This window comes from Callionymus lyra, chromosome 15, assembly GCF_982586985.1.
Source record: "Callionymus lyra chromosome 15, fCalLyr1.hap1.1, whole genome shotgun sequence".
Classification (NCBI taxonomy): Eukaryota; Metazoa; Chordata; class Actinopteri; order Syngnathiformes; family Callionymidae; genus Callionymus; species Callionymus lyra.
In genome coordinates, this window is record NC_141832.1 from 3,112,412 (window position 1) to 3,136,004 (window position 23,593).

The 23,593-nt window shown below is 44.3% G+C and overlaps 1 protein-coding gene across 1 annotated transcript in view; it reads right to left on the reverse strand.

Moving 5' to 3' along the window:
• LOC148064437 (myosin-3-like) overlaps positions 1 to 23,593 on the reverse strand; it is a 32,359-nt gene that overhangs the window by 4,273 nt on the left and 4,493 nt on the right. Inside the window, exons 6-29 of the mRNA XM_087809648.1 lie at positions 22,347 to 22,439; positions 21,556 to 21,619; positions 21,371 to 21,469; positions 21,213 to 21,316; positions 17,616 to 17,754; positions 17,441 to 17,559; positions 17,227 to 17,376; positions 15,809 to 15,979; positions 15,443 to 15,749; positions 15,317 to 15,381; positions 15,165 to 15,252; positions 14,989 to 15,106; positions 14,807 to 14,930; positions 11,947 to 12,083; positions 11,635 to 11,890; positions 7,212 to 7,454; positions 6,979 to 7,155; positions 6,767 to 6,912; positions 5,276 to 5,366; positions 4,828 to 5,217; positions 2,876 to 3,002; positions 2,697 to 2,815; positions 630 to 826; positions 384 to 567 (exon numbers count right to left, since the gene is read on the reverse strand). Coding sequence (XP_087665774.1) covers positions 384 to 567; positions 630 to 826; positions 2,697 to 2,815; positions 2,876 to 3,002; positions 4,828 to 5,217; positions 5,276 to 5,366; positions 6,767 to 6,912; positions 6,979 to 7,155; positions 7,212 to 7,454; positions 11,635 to 11,890; positions 11,947 to 12,083; positions 14,807 to 14,930; positions 14,989 to 15,106; positions 15,165 to 15,252; positions 15,317 to 15,381; positions 15,443 to 15,749; positions 15,809 to 15,979; positions 17,227 to 17,376; positions 17,441 to 17,559; positions 17,616 to 17,754; positions 21,213 to 21,316; positions 21,371 to 21,469; positions 21,556 to 21,619; positions 22,347 to 22,439 — 3,708 coding nt within the window. The remainder of the gene's footprint in view (positions 1 to 383; positions 568 to 629; positions 827 to 2,696; positions 2,816 to 2,875; positions 3,003 to 4,827; positions 5,218 to 5,275; positions 5,367 to 6,766; positions 6,913 to 6,978; positions 7,156 to 7,211; positions 7,455 to 11,634; positions 11,891 to 11,946; positions 12,084 to 14,806; positions 14,931 to 14,988; positions 15,107 to 15,164; positions 15,253 to 15,316; positions 15,382 to 15,442; positions 15,750 to 15,808; positions 15,980 to 17,226; positions 17,377 to 17,440; positions 17,560 to 17,615; positions 17,755 to 21,212; positions 21,317 to 21,370; positions 21,470 to 21,555; positions 21,620 to 22,346; positions 22,440 to 23,593) is intronic.

The following is a 23,593-nucleotide window of genomic DNA, read 5'->3' on the forward strand; positions in this document are numbered from 1 at the left end:
TAACTCAACGCTTAATTTTTTAAACATTACATTCATTCATTCATTCATTTTCTACTGCTTTATCCCTTATGAGGAGACTGGAGTCTATCCCAGTGTCATAGGGCGAGAGGCAGGGGACACCCTGGACAGGACGCCAGTCTGTCTCAGGACACACAAAGACAGACAACCATTCACACACACACTCATACCTATGGACAATTTCCCCAAAGTTTTCAATCAACTGTATGTTTTTGGACTGTGGGAGGAAACCGGAGTGTCCGGAGTAAACCCACACAACATACAGACTCACACAGAAAGGTCACAAGTTGGCCTGGAAGCGAACCAGCAACCTTCTTGCCGTGAGGCGAATATATACAGTATATATATTACTTTAAAGTTCTAACCTTGTCAAAGTTCTTCTGCTTCTTGTCCAGAGAGGCTCCGGCAGCGTTGGACCTCTCCAGCGCCACCATCAGGTCGTCCACCTCGGCCTGCAGGCGCTGCCTGGTCTTCTCCAGCGAGGAGATCTTGGCGTGGGCGGCCTCCGTCTGCTGCTCCGCCTCCTGCAGCCTCTGAGCCAGTCTCTTCCTGAGGAGAGAGGACTCCCCTGAAGTCAAAGAGGTGCAGACCCGGGTCCCGCCCTGGCTTACTTGGCCTCCTCCAGGTCCTCGGTGCGCCGGATGGCGTCCGTCTCGTACTTGTTCCTCCACTGGGCCGCGTCGCTGTGGGCTCTGGACAGGCAGCGCTGCAGCTCGACCTTGACCTCCTGGTCCTCGTCGTACTGCTCGCGCAGAAGGTCGCAGTCGTGGCGCGAAGACTGCAGACTGTGAGCCAGAGCGTTCTTACCCTGAGGAACATAACGTTATAACATCTTTCTGGGACTACTCTGAAAAACTATTGATAAACTTAAATATCACAGTTTTTTTCATGGAACCATCAATATTATTATATATATTTCAACATCCCTGTATAGTTTTTTAAATTTACAATTAACATGACGATATCCATAGTGTTTGTTCAATTTTGTGTTGCGATTAGACTTCCCGGCAGCAGGTAAAGCAACAATGAAATCCAGCGATGACTGAGCACGAGAGGATACAGTGATGACTGAGGACGAGAGGATATAGTGATGACTGAGGACAAGAGGATACAGTAATGACTGAGGACGAGAGGATACAGTGATGACTGAGGACGAGAGGATACAGTAATGACTGAGGACGAGAGGATACAGTGATGACTGAGGACGAGAGGATATAGTGATGACTGAGGACGATAGTATATAGTAATGACTGAGGACGAGAGGATACAGTGATGACTGAGGACGAGAGGATATAGTGATGACTGAGGACAAGAGGATATAGTGATGACTGAGGACGATAGTATATAGTAATGACTGAGGACGAGAGGATACAGTGATGACTGAGGACGATAGTATATAGTAATGACTGAGGACAAGAGGATATAGTGATGACTGAGGACGATAGTATATAGTAATGACTGAGGACGAGAGGATACAGTGACTCCAGCAGCTTTTAAAGCGGATGTTCGGACATATTTTGGTTTGAAAAATTAAAGCAGTTACGAGTTTGTCAAGAGTCATGTGGTCTGTAAATACTACAACACCAGAGTCAAGTACTGGACAATACTACACATATTTACTTGTTACTACACTATCACACACCAGAGTCAAGTACTGGACAATACTACACATATTTACTTGTTACTGCACTATCACACACCAGAGTCAAGTACTGGACAATACTACACATATTTACTTTTTACTACACTATCACACACCAGAGTCAAGTACTGGACAATACTACACATATTTACTTGTTACTACACTATCACACACCAGAGTCAAGTACTGGACAATACTGCACATATTTACTTGTTACTACACTATCACACACCAGAGTCAAGTACTGGACAATACTACACATATATACTTCTTACTACACTATCACACACCAGAGTCAAGTACTGGACAATACTACACATATTTACTTGATACTTCACTATCACAACACCAGAGTCAAGTACTGGACAATACTACAAATATATACTTGTTACTACACTATCACAACACCAGAGTCAAGTACTGGACAATACTACACATATATACTTGTTACTACACTATCACAACACCAGAGTCAAGTACTGGACAATACTACACATATATACTTGTTACTACACTATCACAACACCAGAGTCAAGTACTGGACAATACTACACATATATACTTGTTTCTACACTATCACAACACCAGAGTCAAGTACTGGACAATACTACACATATATACTTGTTACTAAACTATCACAACACCAGAGTCAAGTACTCGACAATACTACACAAAAATACTTGTTACTACACTATCACAACACCAGAGTCAAGTACTGGACAATACTACACATATATACTTGTTACTACACTATCACAACACCAGAGTCAAGTACTGGACAATACTACACATATATACTTGTTACTACACTATCACAACACCAGAGTCAAGTACTGGACAATACTACACATATATACTTGTTACTACACTATCACAACACCAGAGTCAAGTACTGGACAATACTACACATATATACTTGTTACTACACTATCACAACACCAGAGTCAAGTACTGGACAATACTACACATATATACTTGTTACTACACTATCACTATATATCGCAGTATATGGTATCATTGTCAATGGTAGCTGTACCTTTATTTCTTCGTCCAAGAGTCTCTTCAGCTCCTCCATCTGTTGACCACCTGCTAGCTTGACTCTGGTCAGTTGAGTCAAGGTCGTTTGTTTCTCCTCCAGCAGACGCTTCAGTTCCACTGTAGCATCAACAGAGAGTCAACGTCTTCAGGTCGCCACGGTAACGACAGCATCCGTACCGTTCTCCGTCTGCAGGCGAGAGTTCAGGGCCGCGTGGTCGCTCAGTGACCTTTGAACTTCATCCGCTCTCAGCTTGTGTTCGTTCATCTGGTCCTCGAGGCTCCTGAGCGCTCGCTCCAGGTTCGCCTGCAGGAAGATGTTTAGGAGGAACATCGTTGAATTACTTTTTTCAACTTTATTTAATTGATATTAAATGGTAACATTTTTACTATTGGATAATAAAAAAAAAAATTTAATTACAGCATTTGTTTAGTCACATGATCCCCGAGTTGGATCAAGTAGCTCGGTACTCTACTAGTACTGTCTGGTGAGACTTTTATATTGAATTTAAATGGACAAAAATTGGAAAAAATTGAATTTAGAATATTTATTTTTTTAATTATTGGAATTAGTATATCAAACGCTATGTGTCAAAATTGAGAATTATTTATTCCATATTAAATATATTATTTAATAAATCATCGAACCAAATTTTTATAATAAAAAATTAAATATGTTAGAAAACAACAATATTTAAGACAATTTTTTTAAATTAACATTAAAAGTGTCAAATTAAATACTGTAATCTCACTGATAAATGTTCATATCGGCAACCACAGTCATAAACTATTATTTTTAATTAATTAACATTTTTAAGTGTAAAAATCAGCGATAACTGAGGACGAGAGGATACAGTGATGACTGAGGACGAGAGGATACAGCGATGACTGAGGACAAGAGGATACAGTGATGATTGAGGACGAGAGGATACAGTGATGACTGAGGACGAGAGGATACAGTGATGACTGAGGACGAGAGGTAGAGTGATGACTGAGGACGAGAGGATACAGTGATGACTGAGGACGAGAGGATACAGTGATGACTGAGGACGAGAGGATACAGTGATGACTGAGGACGAGAGTATACAGTGATGACTGAGGACAAGAGGATACAGTGATGCTGAGGACGAGATGATACAGTGATGACTGAGGACAAGAGGATACAGTGATGACTGAGGACGAGAGGATACAGTGATGAATGAGGACGAGAGGTAGACGGATGACTGAGGACGAGAGGATACAGTGATGACTGAAGACGAGAGGTAGACGGATGACTGAGGACGAGAGGATACAGTGATGACTGAGGACGAGAGGATACAGTGATGACTGAGGACGAGAGGATACAGTGATGACTGAGGATGAGAGGATACAGTGATGACTGAGGACGAGAGGATACAGTGATGACTGAGGACGAGAGGATACAGTGATGACTGAGGACGAGAGTTTATAGTGATGACTGAGGACGAGAGGATACAGTGATGACTGAGGACGAGAGTTTATAGTGATGACTGAGGACGAGAGTATACAGTGATGATTGAGGACGAGAGGATACAGTGATGACTGAGTATGAGAGGATACAGTGATGACTGAGGACGAGAGGATACAGTGATGACTGAGGACCAGAGGTAGAGTGATGACTGAGGACGAGAGGATACAGTGATGACTGAGGACGAGAGTTTATAGTGATGACTGAGGATGAGAGGATACAGTGATGACTGAGGACGAGAGTTTATAGTGATGACTGAGGACGAGAGGATACAGTGATGACTGAGGACAAGAGTTTATAGTGATGACTGAGGACGAGAGGATACAGTGATGACTGAGGACGAGAGTTTATAGTGATGACTGAGGACGAGAGGATACAGATGATGACTGAGGACGAGAGTTTATAGTGATGACTGAGGACGAGAGGATACAGTGATGACTGAGGACGAGAGGATACAGTGATGACTGAGGACGAGAGGATACAGTGATGTAATTAACATTATTAAGTACAAATATCAAACTTTTTTATCGTCACACTAGCGAAGACTCAAATTCATAAATATTTTAAACTTTTCTTCTGTCTGCTGAAGAAGAATTTGTCAATTTTGTTTTGAACTGAAGTTCTTGCTTCACTTCATCAAACAAACCTTGCCCTTGAGCACGCTCTCCATGCTGGCGGCCACGTCCTCCACCTCCATCCTCAGCTCGCTCTTCTCCTTCTCCAGCTTCTGCTTCACCCTCTGCAGGCCGTCGATCTGCTCGCTGAGCTCGGCGACGCCGTCGGCTCGCCTCCTCCTGAAGGTGGCGCCGAGGGCCTCGTGCGTGAGCGTCAGCTCCTCCAGCTCGCGCCGCAGCCCGGCGAACTCGGCGTCGCGCTTCCTGCTGAGCTCGGCCTGGGCGGCGGTGGCTCCTCCGGCCTCCTCCAGACGCTCCACGATCTCCTCCAGCTCCTGCGACAGGTCCGAGCGCTGCTTCTCCGCCTTGGCTCGGGAGGAACGCTCCGACTCCAGCTGCTCCTCCAGCTCCTCCGCACGAGCCTGAGGAGAGTCTCGGTTCTTCACGTCTGTCGTTGGAGGATCGTTGAGGGAGACGCACCTGAAGTTCCTTCATCTTCTTCTGCAGCTGACATCCCTGCACCTGCTCGTCCTCCATTCTGCACTGGAGGTCGAGGAGCTCAAAGTCTTTCCTGAAAGAAACATCATCCTGGTCACTTTTAAACTTATATCTCTAGGTGATCCAACTTTCAGCCAATCACGCGACGAGATAGAAGCGAGGGCGACATCGATCCATCATGGCGGATTCTGAAGCAACCAATTAACCCTTGCGTTATCTCAGGGTCAAGGTGACCCGAATACAAATGTGTTTGTGGGATCCCTTTGTGTTTTCTCTGAGTCGAAATGAACGACCTCCAACGCTGGATATGTATTTATGGAAGCCAGGGAAAGGTTGTTGAGCTTGAGCAAGACGAAACACAAGGGATACCACAAACACATTTGTTTATGGGCCTAAAGGTCACCTTGACCAAGAGACAACACAAGTGGTCCAACAAACACATTTGTTTTCAGACCTTGGGGTCACCTTGACCCAGAGGCAACACTAGGGATAACACAAACACATTTGTTTTCAGACCTTGGGGTCACCTTGACCCAGAGGCAACACTAGGGATACCACGAACACATTTGTTTTCAGACCTTTGGGTCACCTTGACCCAGAGACAACACAAGGGATACCACAAACCCATTTGTTTACAGGCCTTCGGGTCACCTTGACCCAAAGACAACACAAGGGATACCACAAACACATTTGTTTTCAGACCTTCGGGTAACCTTGACCCAGAGACAACTCAAGGGATACAACAAACACATTTGTTTACAGGCCTTCGGGTCACCTTTACCCAAAGACAACACAAGGGATACCACAAACACATTTGTTTTCAGAACTTCTGGTCACCTTGACCCAAAGACAACACAAGGGATACCACAAACACATTTGTTTTCAGACCTTCTGGTCACCTTGACCCAAAGACAACAAAAGGGATACCACAAACACATTTGTTTTCAGACTTTCGGGTCAACTTGACCCTGAGACAACACAAGGGATACCACAAACACATTTGTTTTCAGACTTTCGGGTCAACTTGACCCTGAGACAACACAAGTATCATTAAAAATTGAATTAAAAAAAGTATTTTTAAATACATTGTAATTACAATATTAACATATATGTGTAAAATAAAGTAAAAAACATTAGAAATTTATGAACAAAAGCATTTTTCATAAAGAAATTATTGAATTAAATTATTTAAAAAGTAATTCAACGCAAAACAACAACATTTCAATAAAAGAAATTAAAGATTTAAATGTTAAATTCAATCATTAAATATTTTAACTTACAGTTTAATTTCTAGATGTATTTAAACTCACAAATCAACGACATTATTTAAAAGTAGAATATAATACATATTATATAGTGATAAATGATATATATTTTTCCATACGTTCACATTTACATGTTCAGTCTATTACAAAGACCCTGTTTCTTTAAATGACATCACGGATCAGGTTCATGGAGTGACTCGTCTCTCACTTGTTCAGCCGCTCGTCCATCTGCCGCCTCTCGTTCTCCAGGTCCATCACCGTCTCCTGCGACAGCTTCAGGTCTCCTTCCAACTTCCTCTTAGATCTTTCCAGGTCGGCTCGGATCTTCTTCTCCTGCTCCAGACACGCCTCCAGCTGCAGAAGATGATTATAATAACCCTCACAACTTTGATCCAATCCAGGGTCAACATCTCCACTTACGTCGTCCAGCTGCTGCTCCAGCTTCACCTTGGTCTTCACGAGAGCGTTGACCTTGTCCTCCTCCGCCTGGAGGTCGTCCAGGGCCTGCTGATGAACCTCCTGCAGGGCCTTCATCTCTTTAGAGGACTTTGTCAGCGCGTCCTCCAGCGTGGTCAGCTCCTCCACCATGTTCTTCACCTGCAGATGAATGGCATCGTAGAAGAAACATCTCATTTTAAAAACAAACATCTGACCTTGTTTTCGGTGGCGTATTTCTCCTTCTCCACTTTGGCCACGGTCATCTCCAGGTCGTCGATGTCCCTCTTGAGCTCCGTGCACTCGTCCTCCAGCTTCCTCTTCCTGGTGGTGATGTCGGCGTTGATCTCTTCTTCTTCCTCCATCCTCTCGGAGAACTCCTTGACCTTGGCCTCCAGGTGGATCTTGCTCTTGATGAGGCCCTCGCAGCGTTCCTCTGCGTCGCACAAGCTCTCACGCTCCTGCAAACACACAGTTCTTCAGATTGTTTTTGTTTAACATCTCAAACGACCTGAAGCGACATGTTCATCCAGTATCTGTAAGTCTTTGATTTATTAACTTTAAACTTTAAAGCCAAATATGTCCAAACATCAGCTTTAAAAGCTGCTGGAGTCACTGTATCCTCTCGTCCTCAGTAATCGCTGTATCCTTTCCACCTTAGTCATCACTGTATCCTCTTGTCCTCAGTCATCACTGTATACTCTCCTCCTCAGTCATTACTGTATCCTCTTGTCCTCAGTAATCGCTGTATCCTTTCCACCTTAGTCATCACTGTATCCTCTTGTCCTCAGTCATCACTGTATACTCTCCTCCTCAGTCATTACTGTATCCTCTTGTCCTCAGTCATCACTGTATACTCTCCTCCTCAGTCATTACTGTATCCTCTCGTCCTCAGTCATCACTGTATCCTCTTGTCCTCAGTCATCACTGTATACTCTCCTCCTCAGTCATTACTGTATCCTCTTGTCCTCAGTCATCACTGTATCCTCTCGTCCTCAGTAATCGCTGTATCCTTTCCACCTTAGTCATCACTGTATCCTCTTGTCCTCAGTCATCACTGTATACTCTCCTCCTCAGTCATTACTGTATCCTCTTGTCCTCAGTAATCGCTGTATCCTTTCCACCTTAGTCATCACTGTATCCTCTTGTCCTCAGTCATCACTGTATACTCTCCTCCTCAGTCATTACTGTATCCTCTTGTCCTCAGTCATCACTGTATACTCTCCTCCTCAGTCATTACTGTATCCTCTCGTCCTCAGTCATCACTGTATCCTCTTGTCCTCAGTCATCACTGTATACTCTCCTCCTCAGTCATTACTGTATCCTCTCCTCCTCAGTCATCACTGTATCCTCTTGTCCTCAGTCATCGCTGTATCCTTTCCACCTTAGTCATCACTGTATCCTCTTGTCCTCAGTCATCACTGTATACTCTCCTCCTCAGTCATTACTGTATCCTCTTGTCCTCAGTCATCACTTTGTCCTCAGTCATCACTTTGTCCTCAGTCATCACTGTATCCTCTCGTCCTCAGTCATCACTGTATCCTATCACCCTCAGTCATCATTGTATCCTCTCGTCCTCAGTCATCACTGTATCCTATTAACCTCAGTCATCATTGTATCCTCTCGTCCTCAGTCATCACTGTATCCTATCAACCTCAGTCATCATTGTATCCTCTCGTCCTCAGTCATCCCTGTATCCTATCACCCTCAGTCATCATTGTATCCTCTCGTCCTCAGTCATCACTGTATCCTCTCGTCCTCAGTCATCACTGTATCCTATCAACCTCAGTCATCATTGTATCCTCTCGTCCTCAGTCATCCCTGTATCCTATCACCCTCAGTCATCATTGTATCCTCTCGTCCTCAGTCATCACTGTATCCTCTCGTCCTCAGTCATCACTGTATCCTCTCGTCCTCAGTCATCACTGTATCCTCTCGTCCTCAGTCATCACTGTATCCTATCAACCTCAGTCATCATTGTATCCTCTCGTCCTCAGTCATCCCTGTATCCTATCACCCTCAGTCATCATTGTATCCTCTCGTCCTCAGTCATCACTGTATACTCTTGTCCTCAGTCATCACTGTATCCTCTCATCCTCAGTCATCCCTGTATCCTCTCGTCCTCAGTCATCACTGTATCCTATCACCCTCAGTCATCATTGTATCCTCTCGTCCTCAGTCATCACTGTATCCTCTCATCCTCAGTCATCATTGTATCCTCTCGTCCTCAATCATCACTGTATCCTATCACCCTCAGTCATCATTGTATCCTCTCGTCCTCAGTCATCCCTGTATCCTATCACCCTGTCATCATTGTATCCTCTCGTCCTCAATCATCACTGTATCCTATCACCCTCAGTCATCATTGTATCCTCTCGTCCTCAGTCATCACTGTATCCTCTCGTCCTCAGTCATCATTGTATCCTCTAGTCCTCAGTCATCACTGTATCCTATCACCCTCAGTCATCATTGTATCCTCTCGTCCTCAATCATCACTGTATCCTCTCATCCTCAGTCATCACTGTATCCTCTCGTCCTCAATCATCACTGTATCCTCTCGTCCTCAGTCATCACTGTATCCTATTAACCTCAGTCATCATTGTATCCTCTCGTCCTCAGTCATCACTGTATCCTATCACCCTCAGTCATCATTGTATCCTCTCGTCCTCAGTCATCACTGTATCCTATCAACCTCAGTCATCATTGTATCCTCTCGTCCTCAGTCATCCCTGTATCCTATCACCCTCAGTCATCATTGTATCCTCTCGTCCTCAGTCATCCCTGTATCCTATCAACCTCAGTCATCATTGTATCCTCTCGTCCTCAATCATCACTGTATCCTCTCATCCTCAGTCATCACTGTATCCTCTCATCCTCAATCATCACTGTATCCTCTCGTCCTCAGTCATCACTGTATCCTATTAACCTCAGTCATCATTGTATCCTCTCGTCCTCAGTCATCACTGTATCCTATCACCCTCAGTCATCATTGTATCCTCTCGTCCTCAGTCATCACTGTATCCTATTAACCTCAGTCATCATTGTATCCTCTCGTCCTCAGTCCTCAGTCAAGTTAGATTTAGTTGTGTGTGTGTTCATCAGCTCAGGGTCGAGGGTGAAGACAGAATAAACCAAAACCATCTTCATCAGCTCAGGGTCGAGGGTAAAACAGAATAAACTAAAACCATCTTCATCAGCTCAGGGTCGAGGGTAAAACAGAATAAACTAAAACAATCTTCATCAGCTCAGGGTCGAGGGTAAAACAGAATAAACTAAAACCATCTTCATCAGCTCAGGGTCGAGGGTAAAGACAGAATAAACTAAAACCATCTTCATCAGCTCAGGGTCGAGGGTAAAACAGAATAAACTAAAACCATCTTCATCAGCTCAGAGTCGAGGGTAAAGACAGAATAAACTAAAACCATCTTCATCAGCTCAGGGTCGAGGGTAAAGACAGAATAAACTAAAACCATCTTCATCAGCTCAGAGTCGAGGGTAAAGACAGAATAAACTAAAACCATCTTCATCAGCTCAGGGTCGAGGGTAAAACAGAATAAACTAAAACCATCTTCATCAGCTCAGGGTCGAGGGTAAAACAGAATAAACTAAAACCATCTTCATCAGCTCAGGGTCGAGGGTAAAACAGAATAAACTAAAACCATCTTCATCAGCTCAGGGTCGAGGGTAAAACAGAATAAACTAAAACCATCTTCATCAGCTCAGGGTCGAGGGTCAAACAGAATAAACTAAAACCATCTTCATCAGCTCAGGGTCGAGGGTAAAACAGAATAAACTAAAACCATCTTCATCAGCTCAGGGTCGAGGGTAAAGACAGAATAAACTAAAACCATCTTCATCAGCTCAGAGTCGAGGGTAAAGACAGAATAAACTAAAACCATCTTCATCAGCTCAGGGTCGAGGGTAAAACAGAATAAACTAAAACCATCTTCATCAGCTCAGGGTCGAGGGTAAAACAGAATAAACTAAAACCATCTTCATCAGCTCAGGGTCGAGGGTAAAACAGAATAAACTAAAACCATCTTCATCAGCTCAGGGTCGAGGGTAAAACAGAATAAACTAAAACCATCTTCATCAGCTCAGGGTCGAGGGTAAAGACAGAATAAACTAAAACCATCTTCATCAGCTCAGGGTCGAGGGTAAAGACAGAATAAACTAAAACCATCTTCATCAGCTCAGGGTCGAGGGTAAAACAGAATAAACTAAAACCATCTTCATCAGCTCAGGGTCGAGGGTAAAACAGAATAAACTAAAACCATCTTCTTCAGCTCAGGGTCGAGGGTAAAGACAGAATAAACTAAAACCATCTTCATCAGCTCAGGGTCGAGGGTAAAGACGGAATAAACTAAAACCATCTTCATCAGCTCAGGGTCGAGGGTAAAGACAGAATAAACTAAAACCATCTTCATCAGCTCAGGGTCGAGGGTAAAACAGAATAAACTAAAACCATCTTCATCAGCTCAGGTCTTCTCTCACTTTCTCTCATAGATTTTTCAAGTCAGAGTTTCTTTGCGCTCGGATCGAAGCCTCTTATCTCTGCAGGCGATGGATCTGAGGTCTGAAGAGGCGTAAACAGAAGCTCGACCTCTTTATCTGGGAGGACCGATCGCTGGTGTGTCTCACCGCCTGGATCTGCAGGTGGAGGTCGTTCTTCTCCTGGACCAGCACCACCATCTTCTCCTGCAGCTCCTTCCTGCGCGCCTCGGACTTCAGGAAGTCCTCCGTCAGCCGCGAGAACTCCGCCTTCATGTTCTGCATCTGCTTCTCCGCCTCGGCGCTTCGCAGCAGAGGCTTGATCTTGAAGTAGAGACGCATCCACGGCCAGTTCTTCACGCTCATGAAGGAGCGGATGTTGTACTGGACGATGAAGACGGACTCCCTGAGAAGAAAGAGTCACGGATCGTTGTTTTTCTTTCAGTGGCTTCAGACGGAAACCTTCTCTTCATCATCTCCTTCAGCTTCTCTCTGGTGACGTAACCTCGAGCCACCGCCTGGATGCGAGTCATCAGCACCGCCAGGCGCTCGTCCCTCATCTCCTCCAGGAGGCCCAGGAGTCCGGCCTTGAAGAACACCTGAGACATGAGGGAGGAAACATGAGTCAAGAATGATATCATTTCATTATCACTTAGGGCTAGAATCTGGTGATACTTATCATAATACATGTGTGATGATATGACATGTTGCGATATATTGTGATAGTTTAGAAAAAACTATACATTTCTTTAAAACAAACTTTTTTTTCTGGCTTAAAAAAAAGAATTGAGCGAATAATTCTCTAATCAACAGGTTTGTAGGAAAATGCTTCTCAAAATATTAACAAAAAATGTAAATTTATATTTACAATAAAGCGCATTAACATCTCAGACAACCTTGAGCGACATGTTCATGCAGTATCTGCAAGTGTTTGATTTATTAACTTTAAACTTTAAAGCCAAAATATGTCCAAACATCATCTTTATAAAGCTGCTGGAGTCACTGTATCCTCTCGTCCTCAGTCATCGATGTATCCTTTCCACCTCAGTCATCACTGTATCCTCTCGTCCTCAGTCATCGATGTATCCTTTCCACCTCAGTCATCACTGTATCCTCTCGTCCTCAGTCATCACTGTATCCTCTCGTCCTCAGTCATCGATGTATCCTTTCCACCTCAGTCATCACTGTATCCTCTCGTCCTCAGTCATCACTGTATCCTCTCGTCCTCAGTCATCGATGTATCCTTTCCACCTCAGTCATCACTGTATCCTCTCGTCCTCAGTCATCACTGTATCCTCTCATCCTCAGTCATCATTGTATCCTCTCGTCTTCAGTTATCACTGTATCCTATCAACCTCAGTCATCACTGTATCCTCTCGTACTCAGTCATCTCTGTATCCTATCAACCTCAGTCATCACTGTATCCTCTCGTCCTCAGTCATCACTGTATCCTATCAACCTCAGTCATCACTGTATCCTCTCGTACTCAGTCATCACTGTATCCTATCAACCTCAGTCATCACTGTATACTCTCGTCCTCAGTCAACACTGTATCCTATCAACCTCAGTCATCACTGTATCCTCTCGTACTCAGTCATCACTGTATCCTATCAACCTCAGTCATCACTGTATCCTCTCGTCCTCAGTCATCACTGTATCCTATCAACCTCAGTCATCACTGTATCCAATCAACCTCAGTCATCACTGTATCCTCTCGTCCTCAGTCATCACTGTATCCTATCAACCTCAGTCATCACTGTATCCTATCAACCTCAGTCATCACTGTATCCTCTCGTCCTCAGTCATCACTGTATCCTCTCATCCTCAGTCATCCCTGTATCCTATCAACCTCAGTCATCACTGTATCCTCTCGTCCTCAGTCATCACTGTATCCTCTCATCCTCAGTCATCAATGTATCATCTCGTCCTCAGCCATCACTGTATCCTCTTGTCCTCAGTCATCACTGTATCCTCTCGTCTTCAGTCATCAATGTATCCTCTTGTCCTCAGCCATCACTGTATACTCTCGTCCTCAGTCATCACTGTATCCTATCAACCTCAGTCATCACTGTATCCTCTCGTACTCAGTCATCACTGTATCCTATCAACCTCAGTCATCACTGTATCCTCTCGTCCTCAGTCATCACTGTATCCTATCAACCTCAGTCATCACTGTATCCAATCAACCTCAGTCATCACTGTATCCTCTCGTCCTCAGTCATCACTGTATCCTATCAACCTCAGTCATCACTGTATCCTATCAACCTCAGTCATCACTGTATCCTCTCGTCCTCAGTCATCACTGTATCCTCTCATCCTCAGTCATCCCTGTATCCTATCAACCTCAGTCATCACTGTATCCTCTCGTCCTCAGTCATCACTGTATCCTCTCATCCTCAGTCATCAATGTATCATCTCGTCCTCAGCCATCACTGTATCCTCTTGTCCTCAGTCATCACTGTATCCTCTCGTCCTCAGTCATCAATGTATCCTCTTGTCCTCAGCCATCACTGTATCATCTCGTCCTCAGCCATCACTGTATCCTCTTGTCCTCAGCCATCACTGTATCCTCTCGTCCTCAGTCATCCCTGTATCCTATCAACCTCAGTCATCACTGTATCCTCTCGTCCTCAGTCATCACTGTATCCTCTCGCCCTCAGTCATCAATGTATCATCTCGTCCTCAGCCATCACTGTATCCTCTTGTCCTCAGTCATCACTGTATACTCTCGTCTTCAGTCATCACTGTATCCTCTCGTCCTCAGTCATCACTGTATCCTCTCGTCCTCAGTCATCAATGTATCATCTCGTCCTCAGCCATCACTGTATCCTCTTGTCCTCAGTCATCACTGTATTCTCTTGTCCTCAGTCATCACTGTATCCTCTCGTCCTCAGTCATCAATGTATCATCTCGTCCTCAGCCATCACTGTATCCTCTTGTCCTCAGTCATCACTGTATCCTCTTGTCCTCAGTCATCACTGTATCCTCTTGTCCTCAGTCATCACTGTATCCTCTTGTCCTCAGTCATCACTGTATACTCTCGTCCTCAGTCAATTCAATAGTCTGTGTATAAAATACAATCATTCAATGTTTTATTGTAAAATGAACACTCAAATATTCACTGAGTTTATTCATTCGTCTGCTGCAATTAAACCTCCGGCCACTAGTTGGCGACATTCGTCAATTCCTACTTGTCAGTGTAACAACAAAATGGCAGCAATGAGTTAAAAAAAGTTCCATTAAATGATGTCCATCTACTTGTCCTCACAATATTATGGTCTGTGATACACAAACATACATGAAGTATTTTATAAACTCCTACCTTCGTGTATCCGAAGCGATACTGCGCGTGGTCCACGTCGATGGAGGCCAGCAGCTTCTCCGAGGCCTTCTTACTGTCCATGAACTGTCCCTCTGGGACGGCGCTGGTGTTCAGGATCCTGTACCTGCCAGGTGAGGGCGCCAGACTTCAGACCAGGACCGCTTCATTGGACCTCCTCTCACCTCTGTCGGAAGTCTCCGTACAGGATCCGACTGGGGAATCCCTTCCTGCAGATCCGGATTCCCTCCAGGACGCCGTTACATCTCAGCTGGTGCAGGACCAGGTGGTGGTCCATGGATCCTGCGAGAGACCGGGGTCAGAGGGGGCTGGAGGTGACGGTGAGTTGACCTGGAGTCACCTGGAGTCTTGGTCTCGTTGGGGATGATGCACCTGACGAAGTGAGGGTTCGTGGAGCGCAGGTTGGCCATCAGCTTGTTGAGGTTCTCCTGCAGGGAAACACCAGAAGGTTCAGGTTCCTCGTCGACAAAACCTTCAGTCGTCGGTTCGGACCCTGAAAAGAGCGGAGACCGTCTGGAACGACGACCCTTTCCTCTTGAAGGTCTTCTTCGCGTCGGCTGCAGGAACACAAACAGACTCAAGGTGGCGCCGGAGAACCACGACAGACGTCCAACAAACCGTCGGCGGAGGCGTAGGAGGCGAAGAGCTGCGACAGGAGTTTGACGGCGGACTTCTGGTAGAGCTGGACCACCGTGTCGTTGAGAGGATCCTTGTTCTTCTCCAGCCAGCCGCTGATGTTGTAGTCCACGGTGCCGGCGTAGTGCATGAGCGAGAAGTGAGCCTCGGACTTCACGCGCGAGAACCTGGGCTTCTGGAAGATCCCGCTCTTCCCCAGATGCTGGTCGTAGAGTTTTTCCTTGAAGGACACGTCGGTGGCTTTGGGGAACATGCACTCCTCCTCCAGGACGGAGAAGATGCCCATGGGCTGCAGGTCAGAGAGATGGAGTAGATGACACAGTTCTCTTGCCGATGGTGGCGACTGACCTTCTCGATGAGCTGGATGCAGGCCGCCAGGTCCATCCCGAAGTCGATGAACTCCCAGGCGATGCCCTCCTTCTTGTACTCCTCCTGCTCCAGCACGAACATGTGGTGGTTGAAGAACTGCTGCAGCTTCTCGTTGGTGAAGTTGATGCACAGCTGCTCCAGGCTGTTCATCTGGAACGTCATCCGTCAACCAGATTCTTCACATCCTCCATCTATGTGTCCATCCGTCCATCCATTCATCTCTCCATCCATCACTCCATCACTCCATCCATCCATCCATCCATCCATTCATCCATCCATCTCTCCATCAATCCATTCATCTCTCCATCCATCACTCCATCCATCCATCCATCCATCCATCCATCCATCCATCCATCTCTCCATCAATCCATCCATCACTCCATCCATCCATCCATCCATCCATCCATCCATCCATCCATCCATCCATCCATCCATCCATCTCTCCATCAATCCATTCATCTCTCCATCCATCACTCCATCACTCCATCCATCCATCCATCCATCTCTCCATCAATCCATCCATCACTCCATCCATCCATCCATCCATCCATCCATCCATCCATCCATCCATCCATCTCTCCATCAATCCATCCATCTCTCCATCCATCCATCCATCCATCCATCTCTCCATCAATCCATCCATCTCTCCATCAATCCATCCATCTCTCCATCCATCTCTCCATCCATCTCTCCATCCATCTCTCCATCTCTCCATCCATCTCTCCATCCATCTCTCCATCTCTCCATCCATCTATACATCCATCTCTCCATCTCTCCATCCATCTCTCCATCCATCTCTCCATCCATCTCTCCATCCATCTCTCCATCCATCTCTCCATCTCTCCATCCATCTCTCCATCCATCTCTCCATCTCTCCATCCATCTCTCCATCCATCTCTCCATCTCTCCATCCATCTCTCCATCTCTCCATCCATCTCTCCATCCATCTCTCCATCCATCTCTCCATCCATCCAATATATTTTCTTTTTTGCACTTTTCATTATACGTGACCTCAAAATGATACATTTAAAAACAGGTAAAGGAGAAAAGGTTAAAGGTCATTTTTCAAAAGGAATCAATTATAAGAAGCTTTTGAATAAAAAAAGATTTTCAGGAGTTTTTTAAAGATGATCAAATGATGGGATATTTTATTTAAATCTAGATCAAAGTTATGTTGATTGATATTCTTTTATTCTTCCCATTTTGTGTCAGCAGTAAAATGAGATGTTACAACATGTAGTACACATTTTAAATACAATAATAGATAAAGATAATAATACAAAACAATAAAATCATTAAGAAAATAAATGATCATTTGATTTAATGCTCTTTATTCCTTGCTCTTCCTGTCTGTGCGATGACTGTCAATAAAGGTTTAGTCAAATGCATCAACTCACCTCAAAGATCTCAAACCCTGCGATGTCCAGGACGCCGATGAAGTGCTGCCTCGGCAGCTTGGAGTCCAGCTGCCGGTTGAGGCGGGTCACCATCCACAGGAACAGCTTCTCGTACACGGCCTTGGACAGAGCGCCGACCGCGTTGTTGACCTGGAGACCATCAGGTTCTCGTTCATCGTCCGTTCTCCAGACAGGACGCGACCCGGGGTCTCACCTGCTGCGGAGTCTGACCTTTGGTCACGTACTCGTTCCCCACCTTGACCCGAGGGAAGCACAGGGCCTTCAGCAGGTCGGCCGAGTTCAGACCCATGAGGTACGCCACCTTGTCGGCCACTGTGGGTCCAGAAGACGCCTTCAGACTCCAGCCACGACAACAAGGACCAGCTCACCCTCGGTGCCGTCGGGTTCGGCCTGTTCCTCGCGCTGCTTCTGCTTGAACTTCATGTTCCCGTTGTGCATGACGGCGCCGGTCAGCTTGTAGATCCCAGACTTCTCCTCGCCGGTGAACCCCAGGATCTCGATGGCTCTCTGGAGGAAGAAGATGAAACATGAACAAGAGTCGCTTCATTTTTGTGTTCGACCCATTTCATCAGCCTTAGAAAACTATAAAAATGATGCTTTTATGAGAGGATACAGGGATGACTGAGGACGAGAGGATACAGTGAAGACTGAGGATGAGAGGATACAGTGATGACTGAGGACAAGAGGATACAGGGATGACTGAGGATGAGAGGATACAGTGAAGACTGAGGATGAGAGGATACAGTGATGACTGAGGACAAGAGAATTAAGTCATGACTGAGGACAAGAGGATACAGGGACGACTGGGGACAAGAGAATACAGTGATGACTGAGGTTGAGAGGATACAGTGATGACTGAGGACAAGAGGATACAGTGATGACTGAGGTTGAGAGGATACAGTGATGACTGAGGACAAGAGGATACAGTGATGACTGAGGACAAGAGAATTAAGTGATGACTGAGGACAAGAGGATACAGGGACGACTGAGGACAAGAGAATACAGTGATGACTGAGGACTACAGGATACAGTGATGACTGAGGTTGAGAGGATACAGTGATGACTAAGGACAAGAGGATACAGTGATGACTGAGGTTGAGAGGATACAGTGATGACTAAGGACAAGAGGATACAGTGATGACTGAGGACGAGAGGATACAGGAATGACTGAGGTTGAGAGGATACAGTGATGACTGAGGACGAGAGGATACAGGGATGACTGAGGATGAGAGGATACAGGGATGACTGAGGACGAGAGGATACAGGGATGACTGAGGATGAGAGGATACAGTGATGACTGAGGACAAGAGAATTAAGTCATGACTGAGGACAAGAGGATACAGGGACGACTGGGGACAAGAGAATACAGTGATGACTGAGGTTGAGAGGATACAGTGATGACTAAGGACAAGAGGATACAGTAATGACTGAGGACGAGAGGATACAGGGATGACTGAGGTTGAGAGGATACAGTGATGACTGAGGACGAGAGGATACAGGGATGACTGAGGACGAGAGGACACAGTGATGACTGAGGACAAGAGTATACAGTGATGACTGAGGACAAGATAATTAAGTGATGACTGAGGACAAGAGGATACAGGGATGACTGAGGACAAGAGAATACAGTGATGACTGAGGATGAGAGGATACAGTGATGACTGAGGTTGAGAGGATACAGGGATGACTGAGGACAAGAGAATTAAGTGATGACTGAGGACAAGAGGATACAGGGATGACTGAGGACAAGAGAATACAGTGATGACTGAGGATGAGAGGATACAGTGATGACTGAGGATGAGAGGATACAGTGATGACTGAGGACAAGAGTATACAGTGGTGACTGAGGACAAGAGGATACAGGGACGACTGAGGACAAGAGGATACAGTGATGACTGAGGACAAGAGGATACAGGGATGACTGAGGACAAGAGGATACAGGGATGACTGAGGTTGAGAGGATACAGTGATGACTGAGGACAAGAGGATACAGTGATGACTGAGGACAAGAGGATACAGTGATGACTGAGGACGAGAGGATACCGGGATGACTGAGGTTGAGAGGATACAGTGATGACTGAGGACGAGAGGATACAGGGACTACTGAGGATGAGAGGATACAGTGATGACTGAGGACGAGAGGATACAGTGATGACTGAGGTTGAGAGGATACAGGGATGACTGAGGATGAGAGTATACAGTGATGACTGAGGACAAGAGAATTAAGTGATGACTGAGGACAAGAGGATACAGTGATGACTGAGGACAAGAGTATACAGTGATGACTGAGGTTGAGAGGATACAGGGATGACTGAGGACGAGAGGATACAGTGAGGACAGGAGGATACAGTGATGACTAAGGATGAGAGGATACAGCGATGACTGAGGAAGAGAGTATACAGTGATGACTGAGGACAAGAGTATACAGTGATGACTGAGGACGAGAGGATACAGTGACTCAAGCAGCTTTTAAAGCTGATGTTTGGACATATTTTGGTTTGAAAACAAATGAAAGAAGTTACAACTTTGTCAAGAGTCATGTGGTCTGTAAATACTACACATATATACTTGTTACTACACTTTCACAACACCAGAGTCAGGGACTTGACAATACTACACATGTTTACTTGTTACTACACTATCACAACACCAGAGTCAAGTACTGGACAATACTACACATATATACTTGTTACAACACTATCACAACACCAGAGTCAAGTACTGGACAATACTACACATGTTTACTTGTTACTACACTATCACAACACCAGAGTATAGTACTGGACAATACTACATATATATCCTTGTTACTACAGTATCACAACACCAGAGTCAAGTACTGGACAATACTACACATATATCCTTGTTACTACACTATCACAACACCAGAGTCAAGTACTGGACAATACTACACATATATACTTGTTACTTCACTATCACAACACCAGAGTCAAGTACTGGACAATACTACACATATATCCTTGTTACTACACTATCACAACACCAGAGTCAAGTACTGGATAATACTACACATATATACTTGTTACTACACTATCACAGCACCAGAGTCAAGTACTGGACAATACTACACATATATACTTGTTACTACACTATCACAACACCAGAGTCAAGTACTGGACAATACTACACATATATACTTGTTACTACACTACCACAGCACCAGAGTCAAGTACTGGACAATACTACACATATATACTTGTTACTGCACTATCACAACACCAGAGTCAAGTACTGGACAATACTACACATATATAATTGTTACTACACTATCACAACACCAGAGTCAAGTACTGGACAATACTACACATATATACTTGTTACTACACTATCACAACACCAGAGTATAGTACTGGACAATACTACACATGTTTACTTGTTACTAAACTATCACAACACCAGAGTCAAGTACTGGACAATACTACACATGTTTACTTGTTACTACACTATCACAACACCAGAGTCAGGGACTCGACAATACTACACATAAATACTTGTTACTACACTATCACAACACCAGAGTCAAGTACTGGACAATACTACACATATATACTTGTTACTACACTATCACAACACCAGAGTCAAGTACTGGACAATACTACACATATATACTTGTTACTACACTATCACTATTACACCTATTGTAAACCTGTATCGTGATACATATTGTATCGCTGGATTCTTGCCAATACACACCAATTAGCTTAGCTAGCGGCTAACAGTGTTAGCTTCGGAAAGATCAAATCAACCACCTGTTGGTTGAAGATTAAATTTATAAATAATGTAAATCTACAATGAAAATATCATTTTAATCAGATTCACACATTTGTATGACAAAGATAAACATTGAACAAAGTGAAATTAATTTACTTTGAAATAGATGTTTTTGAAACTAAAATATTCTGTGGACACAGAACAAGAACATCAGGTCATGTGACTCGACTCACGTCAGTGGCCAACAGCTCCTCGGAGTCGTCGATGCTCAGCACCGTGACCTCGCCCTGACTGATGGACGGGTAGTCGTAGGGGTCAGAGGTGATGAGCAGCATCTCTGCTCGGACAAGAGCGTCAACAGCGTCACCTTGTGGCAGACTCAACAACTCACCGATGACGTCAGACTTCTTGCTGGACATGATCTGGTAGAAGATGTGGTAACTTCTCTCCGCCGGCAGCTGGAACGTCACCCGGGATTTCTCCAGAAGGTCTGAGGAAAAATGTTTAAAAAACAAGTCAAATTTGATCCATTTTTCTAGATTAAACAAAAACTGTTTTATGTCAATGATTTCTTACACGTCTCTATATCAGCCGAAGCCAACTTGCCCTTCGTTCCGAAGTGGATGCGAATGAATTTACCCTGAGATGATGGAACGTTTAGATGATGGAACGTGGAGATGATGGAACGTGGAGATGATGGAGATGATGGAACGTGGAGATGATGGAACGTGGAGATGATGGAACGTGGAGATGATGGAACGTGGAGATGATGGAGATGATGGAACGTGGAGATGATGGAACGTGGAGATGATGGAGATGATGGAACGTGGAGATGATGGAACGTGGAGATGATGGAACGTGGAGATGATGGAACATGGAGATGATGGAACGTGGAGATGATGGAACGTGGAGATGATGGAGATGATGGAACGTGGAGATGATGGAACGTGGAGATGATGGAACGTGGAAATGATGGAACGTGGAGATGATGGAGATGATGGAACGTGGAGATGATGGAACGTGGAGATGATGGAGATGATGGAACATGGAGATGATGGAACGTGGAGATGATGGAACGTGAAGATGATGGAACGTGGAGATGATGGAACGTTTAGATGATGGAACGTGGAGATGATGGAACGTGGAGATGATGGAACGTGGAGATGATGGAACGTGGAGATGATGGAGATGATGGAACGTTTAGATGATGGAACGTGGAGATGATGGAACGTGGAGATGATGGAGATGATGGAACGTGGAGATGATGGAACGTGGAGATGATGGAACGTGGAGAAGAAAGAAACGACACGATTGTTCATCAATAACCTCCGAGGCCTCATTTCAACCAAAATGTTATTTAAACTCACAAATCTGGAGGAGTTGTCGTTCCTCACGGTCTTGGCGTTGCCGAAGGCTTCCAGCAGAGGGTTGGCCTGGATGATCTGGTCCTCCAGAGTCCCCTGAAGCTCAGAGACCACCACGTTTATTTGGGAAGATTTTGGGAAAAAAATAAACGACTGAACATGCGGGGAAAATATACACAGTGCAAAAGAATACAAAGTGCAAAAAATACACAGCACAAAAAAAGTATGTAGTGCAAAGAAATACACAGTAAAAAAAAAAAAATACACAGTGCAAAAGAATACACAGTGCAAAACAATATACAGTGGAAAAGAATATGCAGCTGAAAAAAAAGTACATGGTTCAAAAACAATACACTGCGCGAAGAAATACACAGTGCAAAAGAATACACAGTGCAAAATAATACACAGTGCAAAAGAATACAAAGTGCAAAAGAATACACAGTGCAAAAGAATACACAGTGCAAAAGAATACACAGTGCAAAAGAATACACAGTGGAAAAGAATACACAGTGCAAAAGAATACACAGTGCAAAAGAATACACAGTGCAAAAGAATACACAGTGGAAAAGAATACACAGTGCAAAATAATACACAGTGCAAAAGAATACACAGTGCAAAAGAATAAACAGTGGAAAAGAATACACAGTGCAAAAGAATACACAGTGCAAAAGAATACACAGTGCAAAAGAATACACAGTGCAAAAGAATACACAGTGGAAAAGAATACACAGTGCAAAAGAATACACAGTGCAAAAGAATACACAGTGCAAAAGAATACACAGTGCAAAAGAATACACAGTGGAAAAGAATACACAGTGCAAAAGAATACACAGTGCAAAAGAATACACAGTGCAAAAGAATACACAGTGCAAAAGAATACACAGTGCAAAATAATACACAGTGCAAAAGAATACACAGTGCAAAAGAATACACAGTGCAAAATAATACACAGTGCAAAAGAATACACAGTGCAAAAGAATACACAGTGCAAAAGAATACACAGTGCAAAATAATACACAGTGCAAAAGAATACACGGTGCAGAAGAATACACAGTGCAAAAGAATACACAGTGCAAAATAATACACAGTGCAAAAGAATACACAGTGCAAAAGAATACACAGTGCAAAAGAATACACAGTGCAAAATAATACACAGTGCAAAAGAATACACAGTGCAAAAGAATGCACAGTGCAAGTGCAAAAAATGTGTATAAAATTTAAAAACGAAAACAAATATAAGTTGAATAAAA